Source organism: Mytilus galloprovincialis, chromosome 2 (genome assembly GCF_965363235.1).
Source record: "Mytilus galloprovincialis chromosome 2, xbMytGall1.hap1.1, whole genome shotgun sequence".
NCBI classification, from domain to species: domain Eukaryota; kingdom Metazoa; phylum Mollusca; class Bivalvia; order Mytilida; family Mytilidae; genus Mytilus; species Mytilus galloprovincialis.
Genome location: NC_134839.1, coordinates 79,979,790 through 79,991,304, shown reverse-complemented (window position 1 = coordinate 79,991,304; position 11,515 = coordinate 79,979,790). Strand labels below are relative to the sequence as shown.

The window sequence follows — 11,515 nt, the reverse complement described above, 5'->3', positions numbered from 1 at the left end:
AGCAAAAAAATATTTGAAAAAACAAAACGTATTAAAGAAATAAGAGCATATTAACAAAAATAGACAAATTGTTATAGCCAAAACCGGGCAAGGAATCAGAGTTTTGCAAGAGAGAAATATATTCATTAATTTCAAATAATATTAACACTTTTTTATCAGCTAACTTTATTATCACAGCATCCATGTTTTCATGTCAGTGGCGAAGTACTAAAGACATAGATTGAGATAAAATGTGTCCAAACGTAGTTACACATTATGTAACATATGCTAATTTCTTCGACGTAAATACAAAGATTATCATTTGAATAAAGTAAGATAAGGTACTGTTGACTATGACCTTTGTCTTTATATGACGTTATCTTACAATCATTTTCCTGAATATCTAAACGCAGCAATATGGTAAGATTTTATAAGATCTATAGCGCAGGTCTGAATATTACTTGGCTTTAAAAATAAATCTTTACTGCACTTTTCCAGACACTTGATGCAGATTATCTATTTACATAATGCAATATATATTTTTTCTTTAAACTTTAAAATTCTATGTAACTTCGTTTAGAATAACGGAAGATCTATTCTAGTTCACACTGATATCTAGCATGGTTATAAACTGCATTAAAGAAGAAAACAAAACCACAAAAAATACTTAACATTTATAAAGCCTTAAAAGTTCCATTGAATCTGTGGTTTTCATAAAAAAAAGTTGATTAAAGTAGTTTTTCTTTCAGTTCACTTTCAAAAAAATTCCGTCATATATTCCACAATAAATTAATATAAAAAAAGGTAGAGTAAAACTTTCTGACAAAAAGCCGCCATATCGGTTTTTAAAGGTCAAACACACAGGAGCCAGAATTTCTTAACTTTAACATGTGTTTAACATTTAATTAATTGTTAAATGTGTTATTTAAATTATATTGCAATAGGATAATACCATTTAAGGGAAAAATAAGCTTCACCAGACTCCTTCAAAATCAAATGTTTAGAAAGTCAATATAAACCAAGTTTAACCGGAAGGACATGACATAGTGTATACAGAATAAATAGTATCAAAATGTGATATCCGAATCTTACTAAAACCAAAGCACTGTATTCTGGGTAGATATAACCTCAAAGACCATCAGTCAAAAAGTTATGTCAGCGACCTAGCGATAGATATAAGACGCGTATAATTCACGTCATAAAAAGCAGTGTTACACCTATTTGTTTGTTCACAACTTCAAATTGACAATTCGTATTATCGTCCTTCCCTCTGCCTATATCACCCTGCTCTGTTGCTCCGTAATTTTCGTATCAAGACTTCAAAACGAGACCAGGCATTATCAGCGACGTCACAATGTGAGAGGAGAAGTTATCAGCGACGTCACAATGCGAGAGGAGACGTTATCAAGCTTGCTTTCGTCAAGCGTAAAACTGTCTTAGGGAGAAAGAAACGACCAGTAATAGAACGATAAAAAGATAATCGGGTTTTCTTTTTGACCTAACCTATTAAACACAATTTAGAAAAAAGGTCTTGTCTAAGTTTTATGATTCGGATTTTGATCTCTTCTGTCTTTTATTTTATTTGAAGAAGTGATAATGCAATCGATTTTTTCCAGAAATCTCTGGTGTTGGTGTGTTTCTTTGCAATTGCATGCGCCTCTAGGTAAGTTACGACTTTTCTGGATATTATAATGACAAGGAAACTATTGCACCGATGCATCATATATATCCCCTGTACACGTTTATCACATTCTTTACTAATACATAACATTTAATCTAATATCCAATAGTTAAATACATTGGTGTATTATATTTTTTCTATCAAGATCTACTACCTTCTTTCCACTTTCTTTTACTTGTTAAATTATCCGGGATGATCCTTATGCATTTGCGATGTGAGATTGTCAAATTTCTGACGAGAATGGGGCTATAAGTTCACTGTATACAGTTAAATTGTAGGTGAATTAGAGTAGGGGAAGACGACAGAAGAATAATTCCTCGATTTTGTTACATTCCGAGGAAAGTCTATGTAAACGTGCTTTAGATTAATACTATCCATGTCTCATATACAAATAATAAGTTGAGTTGTATCAGAACAGAAGAGAGGATGAATAATCTTTAACATGCATTTCCGCTTTAAAGACCAACAATCAAGCAGCAATTCATGTACATTAAGCTTTGATATTGATCATCTAAAGTTGACTCTTGTGGATCATCTGTGTCAAAGAATATACAAAAAAAGACAGAAAAGGATGACAGACACCCTCCAAAAAAAGTTTTATTTGAAAGTATGACTTCAAAATAGTAGTATACTCGATCAAAATAAGTTAAAAGAATGAATAAAACGAAAAAATACAAAACATCAGTAGCATTGAAAAACTGGAGGTTGAGTACATTTTTACTGAAAATAAATGTCCATGAAACTCTTCATTGATAGGTTAACTAGCAAGGGGGCGAATGCAAATGGCAGGGCTGTTTCTAATTTCTTTTTATATTCGAATAATATTTTGTCGCTAAAAAAAAGAGAACGGTATCTTAGCAAAATATAAAATATACTTATTTAATCATTACTTTTCAACATTTTTTAATATTTGTTTGCAGCGTCTTAGATTTATACGGCGTAATCAATGTACTGTACTTAAAAGCAGACAGAGATGCCAACGGTATTATAACCATACCAGAATTAGATGGTGTTTACCAAGGATTCGATGTCAATCGTAGGTGTTTTAGAATAATTCACGTCATGTAAAAGGAGGATTGCCCCGTAAAAGTTGTGACTCAATGCCTATTTTACAAACAGCCTACCTACACTACTTTTGGTCAGATCGTACACCAATCTCTGGTGACGAGTGTTTTTGTCTATATATAAAAAAGAAGATGTGGTATGATTGCCAACGAGACAACTCTCCACAAGAAACCAAAATGACACAAAAATTAACAACTATAGGTCACCGTACAGTCTTCAGCAATGAGCAAAGCCCATACCGCATAGTCAGCTATAAAAGGCCCCGAAATGACAATGTAAAACAATTCAAACGAGAAAACTAACGGCCCTATTTATTTAAAAAAATGTATATGCCTGTTTGTTTTTGTTTTGTTTACATTTTTGTTTGTTTGTATAGTGCGCAAGATTATAAAACAATGTTAACTGCTGCACTCCTTTTATCTATCATGACTGTTTGTTTTATTAACACAGTGATTGATACGATAGTCCCGGGCTTGTATTTCCTATCAATATTTCCTTGGTAGATGATTGCTGCTCACAAGGAAGTTATTGAACAAAGAATTACAAATGGTGAAGTTGAAATCATCCCTTCCTAAATTTTACGGACGCCATCGCGAGTTGGTTAACCGTTATGGAATAACAGTTTCACAGATGATATCGGATATGTTCCTTATGTCGTAACTACAATACCATTCCTTTTTCACGATTCTGACCTACCGAATTAGACTTTTTACCGGTTTTGTAACAACATAAACATCACAACGGGTACCACATGTGAAGCAGGATCTTCTTACCCTTCCGGAGCACCTGATATCATCCTCAATTTTGGTGGGGTTCGTGTTGCTTAGTCTTCAGTTTCTATGTTTTGTCGTCTGTACTATTATTTGTTTGTTTGTCTTTTTATTTTTAGCCATGGCGTTGTCAGTTTATTTTCTATCTACGAGTTTGACTATCCCTCTGCTATCTTTCGCCCCTTTTAATGTGAGTATACTGGAATTGTATGCGACTTTCATACACGTGAGAGGTTTAGCTAGCTATAAAACTAGATTAATTTACCAATTTTTACATCAGAAATGCCTGTACCAAGTCAGGAATATGACCGCTGTTATCCATTTGTTTTATGTGTTTGAGCGTTTGATTTTGCAAATTCAAAATGGTTTTGTTTTGAATTTTCCTCGGAGTTCTTTTTTTTTTAAATTATTGTTTTCATTTCAAGTTTTAGACAGCACTTGTCAAATTTTCTTCGCTTGGTGTCGATCACCCTTCACATGTGCATTGAAAAACGCACGTCTGATTACCCTGTCGATGCATCAGTGTTTGCTATGCGATTCCATTCTTGTTTGATACACCTTGATTTGTCTTTTTGATCGATTTATGACATTCGGACTTTGGTAAACTGCTGTTGTATAAAAGGTGCTTTAGAAATTTTTTTATACATTATATTTCTAGACGAAATCGAAATTAAATCATCTACTTATTTGCATGGAAACAAAAGATGCATTGAATACAGTATACAAATTGCTAGATAGATGTTATAGCAATATGTACATGCATACAGTACGTAGTACATTAAATTTTTGACACAAAATTGAAATGATCAACAAACAAATCATTGTATCGTAAGAAAAGTTTTAATTTGATAATCTTGTCAGGATAAAAAAAATACATTTTAGAATGAAGTAAGAAATAATAAGTAATTAAAATGAAATAACAAATTTCAAAGTAAAATATAGAATGAATAGTTTTTTTGTTTGGCCATAATGTTGCATATTTGATTCGACTTACTATTCTTGATTACCTCTTAGTGATCTACTCTCTTTCTCTTTTGCAGACGATGGCACAGTGACAAAGCAGGAGTTTGTGAGTTTTTGGCAGTTACTGACACACCAGTCAAAAGAGCATTCGGAAGCATATTTCTATTTGGCAGATCTCAATGACGATGGAATTATAAACTCTAAAGATCTAGCACCACTGCACCATGTTTTTGATCTTGATGGTAAAATTAGAGTCTATAGCTCCTTTATCAAAATTCCTTTTACGAAATATGATACCAGTTATTATGTAGTCATGACATGAAATAGTTAATTTAAATGAAATTTTAAAGTATATGAAAATGTAATGTGTACACAACAAGTACACAGAATATAGTTGTGGTGCTTGTGAATTGTCGACCAAACTTAAAATATATCAATTGTAACCAGCTTTCAACGTATATCAGGTTACACATGTAAAACACATTGTTTTGGCTCAACTTTACAGATATTCATAGATATGAAAAACGTTTCTTTGTCTGTCTACAAAAGTTTGTAAAAGCTTATTTGAAGGAGATATTAAAATTTTTTCACTATCAGAATCTTGATTTTTATAGGTAATGGTAATGTGACTGCAAAAGAATTTGGTGAAAAATGGATGGGTGTAAGTAAATAAAGCTAACAGTAGTATAAAATTGAGAATGGAAATGGGGAATGTGCCAAAGAGACAACAACCCGTCCATAGAGCAGACAACAGCAGAAAGTCACCAACAGGTCTTCAATGCAACGAGAAATTCTCGCACCCGGAGGCGTCCTTCAGCTGGCCCCTAAACAAATATATACTGGTTCAGTGATAATGAACACCATACTAAACTCCAAATTGTACACAAGAAACTAAAAGTTAAAATGATACAAGACTAAGAAAGGCCAGAGGCTCCTGACTTGGAACAGGCGCAAAAATGCGGCGGGGTTAAACATGTTTGTGAGATCTCAACCCTCCCCCTATACCTCTAGCCAATGCAGAAAAGTAAACGCAAAACAATACGCACATTAAAATTCAGTTCAAGAGAAGTCAGAGTCTGATGTCAGAAGATGTAACCAAAGAAAATGACAATAATACATAAATAACATCAGACTACTAGCAGTTAACTGACATGCCAGCTCCGGATCTCAATTAAACGGATTGAAAAATTATGTCTTCATCATATGAATATCAGGCACAATCCTCCTCGTGAGGGGTTTAGTATCTTACCATCATAACATATATGAGAAGAACATAACCTGTGTCATGCCAACAACTGGTTTATTAAGAATAAATGTGTTTAGTTCCGATGCAAAGACCCTATAAGTGAATCAATATTAACGCCAATATATGCAATCTTTAATGACCTGACAACAGTATCATAACTATATCCCTTCTTAATAAGTCTATTTAAAGGTTTTGTTAGCTTCGGAGGTGAATACTGACATTTTTGTGCTTTATAAAGAATATTTCCATAAAATATTGGATGTGAAATACCTGAACGTATAAGAAGTCTGCATGTTGAGCTATATTTACGAATGATGTCCTTATACCGATGATAAAATTTAGTAAATGTTTTGACTAGTTTGTGATATCGAAAACCCTGGTATAATAATTTTTCAGTAATACATCAATTTCTCTCGTTAAAATCTAAGACATTGTTACATACAAGAGCGAATCGTACAAGTTGAGATATATAAACTCCGTAAGATGGTGACAAGGGAACGTCACCATCTAAAAATGGATAATTAACGATAGGAAATGAGAAATCATCTCTTTTATCATAAATTTTAGTATTAAGCTTTCCGTTAATGATATATTATCAAGATCGAGGAAAGGGCAGTGGTCATTGTTAGTATTAGCTTTATTTAAAGTAAGTTCAACAGGATAAAAAGTATTATTAAATTTGTGTATCAGATGTTGTTTCGATGGGTCTTTGCTGATTTTTGTCATAAATTGTAACTCATAGCAATACAAAAACAGGTCCGCAATAAGTGGTGCACAGTTAGTCCCCATTGGAATTCCGATAACCTGACGACATACGGAATCTCCAAAGCGAACAAAAATGTTATCTAGTAAAAATTCAAGAGCAGATATAGTATCAAAGCATGTCCAATTGACATAGTTTTTTTGTTTATTGCTACTAAAAAATGACCTAAAATAGTTTGAATAGTTTATACCGCTTTTTGAATAATTCATCGATTGAGAGAAACGAATCCGGGTTACAAACTATAACCGAGCGAAACACATCAACTATAAGTGGAAAACAAAGGAACGACATATTCGTTACAAAAGTGCGTCACTATTTGTGAGTCCTATGTTGTCTGTCGTTGATGAAAGATGTTCGTTGTTGTTCTGCGGTTTGCATGTTGTGTCGACAAACGTAAATACAAACGCCAACATACATAAAAACTATATGATAACAACTGCAATATTTCTGACTTGGTATAGACATTTTGAAATCAAATGGTGGGTTGAATCTGGTTTAATGGCTAGCAAAACCTCCCGCTTATATGACTTTGTTAAAAAATATCGCTAACACTACATGATAGAAATACAGCACACACACACACAAGAACACTTATCACAGAGAAACACACATACAAATAACACAATATGCAAACCGCAGAACAACAACGAATGTCTTCCGTCAACGACAGACAGCATAGGACACCACAAACTGTGACGCACTTTTGTAACGAATATGTAATCTTGACCTTCAAACAATGATTTTCATAATTCTAGTCCAAACAATCATTATGACAATGACAGTATTGAAAGGCTATTGAAAGGCTATTTCAGTATAATAAACATAAACATTTTGTTATTAGGTCGAAGTTCAAATGCTTTCAACTAGTTCCATCAAAGGATTTACTTGATTTTGAATGTAAATACATTTTTATAAGAAACAAGGAGGAATTTCCTCGAGCAAAGTTGAACTCAGTGTAATCTTGTTGGCCTGTTAATGTAGATTGGTCTCCATCTTTCACAGATAAAATTTAATCAATCGACAACACAGTTTTAGTTTTGTACAAGAAACAATTTTTCTTATACAATTTATTGCATTTTTATTGTATTGCCCTGTGATGCAAAATTTTTCAGATAATAAGAGAAACACCATTCACAGTGTTATTTGTGAGGTCTGACTTGAATAAAAACAACCTTCTCAATAAGACAGAATACAATAACTTCTTCATATCATTCGATGCAGATCGTAAGTTGTATGCCTTAATGAATGTGTCCATTAATGGAAATGTGTGCAATGAAGTTTTCATTTAAAATATAATTCTAGTAGACTTATTGTTTATTTTATTACTCATTAACCTACTTTGTGCTTTGATTTAAATTATTGCTTCATATACCCACACAGCGATAAGAAATGCAATGCAGGAAACAAAACAATATAAATTAGACATATTTTTTTAGATCATATAAGTAATTCATCTTACTAAGAATGAACTTTTAATCATAAGTAGTTATCAAAAGTACCAGGCTTATAATACGTCAGACGCGCGTTTCGTCTACATAAGACTAATCGGTGACGCGCAGATCAAAATAGTTAGAAAACAAAATAAGTACAAAGTTGAAGACCACAATGACCAAAAATTCCATAAAATTGTGGAACCTACACCTAAGGTTATCTATGCCTGGGATCCAAAAATCCTTCGTTTTTCGAATAATCTATACTTTTGTAAACAATAAATTTCTAAAAATTACCATATAATTGATATTCAAGTTAACACCGAAGGCTGGTGATACCCTAGGCCATAATTTAATTGTATTAAGTTGTATTAAGTTTTAAACTACGGAACTCAATCATATTCAACCTTAACTTGTATTTCACTTATTTCAGATGATGGTAAAGTGAGTAAATCTGAAATCGAGACGGCTTGGAAGGCAAATGGGTTTGCCGATACTGTAAAAGACTCTGACATTCTATTCGATAAACTAGACAACAATCACGACGGATTTTTATCCAGTTCAGACATGAGCCATTGGTTTAATGTTTACGACACTAACCGTGAGTATATAATGAGTTATTCACCGGTCAATGGTTTAATGTTTACGACACTAACCGTGAGTATATAATGAGTTATTCACCGGTCAACATCGACAATAAAATGGAAATGTTGGGACGAGAGCACTTCATTTTTTACAGCTTTCACTCTTTTATTTCTGTAAAACAAACAAATAGTTAACCATACATATTCAAGGCCTTGGTCCATTCAACAGATGCATGATGTTTGTACCCTCTCTCAATTCAATATGTCATTATACAAGACCAAATTAAACCATATGATAAATATAATTCCCTTTTAAAACACCATACTAGGCAACACTTTAGTACTGATATAGGTACATTGGCCATTTATAGAACTAACAGTTAGGTGAGGTCAATACTACTAAGACTGACATTTGGTAACGTGCCATGAAGTAAACTTTTCAACCTACCTATTTAAATACCTGAGCATTATAGCAATCTTAACCGATTTGAATAGGGACGAGAAGATATTATAGATGAATTATAGGAACAATATTTATGAATGGTTTATGAAAAGAAATTTGCTCAAGGATTCTCGAATTGAGCACTTAATTTTTGCGTAATATTCAAAAACCCACTTTAAAAAAAAGAACTTTAAACTGAAATGCTGCAGCATGAGAAAAAATCTATACAGACACAATATATTTCAATAGATAATAAATATTTGAAACATTATAATAAAAATTACCAAAAAATGTATTTTCTTTGTAGATGATAGCCACCTTGATATTATCGAAACAGTTAAGGTAAGTTATAGTTTTATTACAACAGCAGTTCAAAGTATTGACACTATATGTTGCGTGCTAATAAAGTTGTAGAACTACCAACAGTTGTATGAATTCACTCAGGGTTTCAATCCTAATTGACTTCAAGGATATACATTGTTGTTGCGACCAATTTTCTTACTCAAATGAAATAGCAAAGATAGTTACTTTTATTTTCAGAAATATGTTGAACTAGTTTAGATTCATTTAAGTGTAGAAATAAAAGCGATTTTTCAAAACGATTTTCAACAATGAGTTAACCACATTATAATTCGTCTTGTTATTTTGTTTCCCATCGCTTAGTTTTTTCATTAACAATGTTTTTAAACCTCAAACTTATCCTGACATACATTCAACACTGAGAATTTGAAAGTCGCGAATTGTATACGTATTTGTAAATCTTGGTTGTTATGTGTATTTCAGATGTCCCTACTTCTTCCACCAGTTAATCTTCACCAATGAAATGACAACAATCCAGGTATCTAATGGAACTGGTCTTTTCTTATTACAGTTGCAAAAAATATATGTAATGTTTTGAGTCGAGGTAGTATGGGAGTCCTCAGTCTTCTTCGATATGTAAAATAGCAAAACACAATAGGTCAAGATAATAATGCAATCAATGCAGTTATACACTTGGAATGGGGAATAGGGGTATACATTTAAATGAACCAAGTTTATGTGATTTTATCTTATAATTACTATAGTATTTAACGAACACAGTTGTTTTATTAGGCTTTTTAAGGGACGGTAACTCAGAAATGGTTTAATTTATACAGCAATCTACAGGATTTTGTTTCTCCTATTTTTGTTATAGAAGAAAGAAACGTACAGTGACGCCCTTTTTATTTTCAATATTCTGTTAATAATAGTAATCTTTCAATATTTTTGTTTAAATAACGTAATTTAGTTTACCTTCTAATCGCATAATTTTTTTTTAATGTATAGTCCAAATGAAATGTGTAATGGTTTTTAACCATTTACTTGACAACAAGCTCGGTAGCATATCATTTTTTAAATAGTTTTGATTATACAATGTACTTTTAAATTACATGACACAAAATCTTTCATTATGATATTTTAATGTTATACAAGAGACAGGAATCGTAGTAACTTATCACTAAAAGCATTAATTCTCTTCTGATACATGCAATACGTTCTATTTTTGGTTGCCTACTAGTTGATTATTAATTCTCTGAATTCCTGTAAAAAATTAAACATTACAAATTTCTCTCTATTTGCTAGAAATTTATTTACACATACTATGATCTGAATTGATTTTGATGATTTACATGTCGTATCAAGTTTGAAAAACATACATATACGATGTACATACATAATGATTAATTGATGAAAAATCAATACATATTACAAGATGCGTAACATGTGACATATGCAAAACCAATACTGGTTTGATGATGTATTGAAAGAGTGAAGCAATAATTAATGGTTTTAATGAATTCTACTATTCTATTATTTTGTTTAATTTTTTTTTGTATGAGTTGAATCATAATAAAAATATCATAATAAGATGGTTTTATTTTTATTATATGTTTCTTTTTACAGGTTGATGTTGTTGCAGTCCAGAAGAATTTTTCACCAACAACAAAATAAAATTGCAAACATATAAACGTAACTTCTGTATCAGTCTATTAACAGGGCACATTATTCTGCTTAGAAGTAATAGTTATCAAAAGTACCAGGATTATATATTTTTTTTAATGTATAGTCCAAATGAAATGTGTAATGGTTTTTAACCATTTACTTGACAACAAGCTCGGTAGCTTGTAAAGTAAAAGGTATCTTTGGGCAATCAAAAACATTTTATTGGCGAGCATCATGACTACTAAAACGTTAACCATGTAAAACCCGGTTTCATGGCAAATAAAACGTTAAATAAATGCAACAGGAGTATACCTCTGTTCAAAAGTCAGAAATCGATTGAGAGAAAACATATCCGGTTTACAAACTAAAACTGATGGAAACACATCAACTATCAAAGGAAAAGAATGGAATAAAAGAAACACCGAAGTGCAACAAAAACAAACGCCAACATAAATAGAAAAGATCTATTTGATAACAACTGCCAAATTCCTGACTCGATACAATTTAATGGGTTGATCCTGGTTTTATGGCTAGCCAAATATCCCGCTTATATGGCAATGTCAAAAATACCCCTAAAATGACAACACTGTGTGACAGGAATACATGAAAAACAAATACAAAAACACACAG

General features: G+C 32.1%; 1 protein-coding gene across 1 annotated transcript; it reads left to right on the top strand.

Annotated features, from left to right (window-relative positions):
- Positions 1–308: 308 nt before the first annotated feature.
- LOC143064516 (uncharacterized) lies at positions 309–10,911 on the top strand. Its single transcript, XM_076237386.1, has 10 exons — positions 309–399; positions 1,596–1,642; positions 2,581–2,696; positions 4,536–4,700; positions 5,073–5,119; positions 7,580–7,691; positions 8,331–8,498; positions 9,231–9,265; positions 9,707–9,761; positions 10,847–10,911. Exons 1-9 carry the CDS (start codon positions 397–399, stop codon positions 9,743–9,745), a joined length of 732 nt encoding a protein of 243 aa, XP_076093501.1. The 5' UTR covers positions 309–396; the 3' UTR covers positions 9,746–9,761; positions 10,847–10,911.
- The last annotated feature ends 604 nt before the right edge of the window (positions 10,912–11,515 follow it).

What these genes read in the sequence shown, in the direction of transcription:
- LOC143064516 (XM_076237386.1), top strand. An exon ending in TTGGTGAAAAATGGATGGGT is followed by an intron (nt 5,120 to 7,579) that starts GTAAGTAAATAA and finishes AAAATTTTTCAG; the next exon opens with ATAATAAGAGAAACACCATT. An exon ending in TAATGTTTACGACACTAACC is followed by an intron (nt 8,499 to 9,230) that starts GTGAGTATATAA and finishes TTTTCTTTGTAG; the next exon opens with ATGATAGCCACCTTGATATT.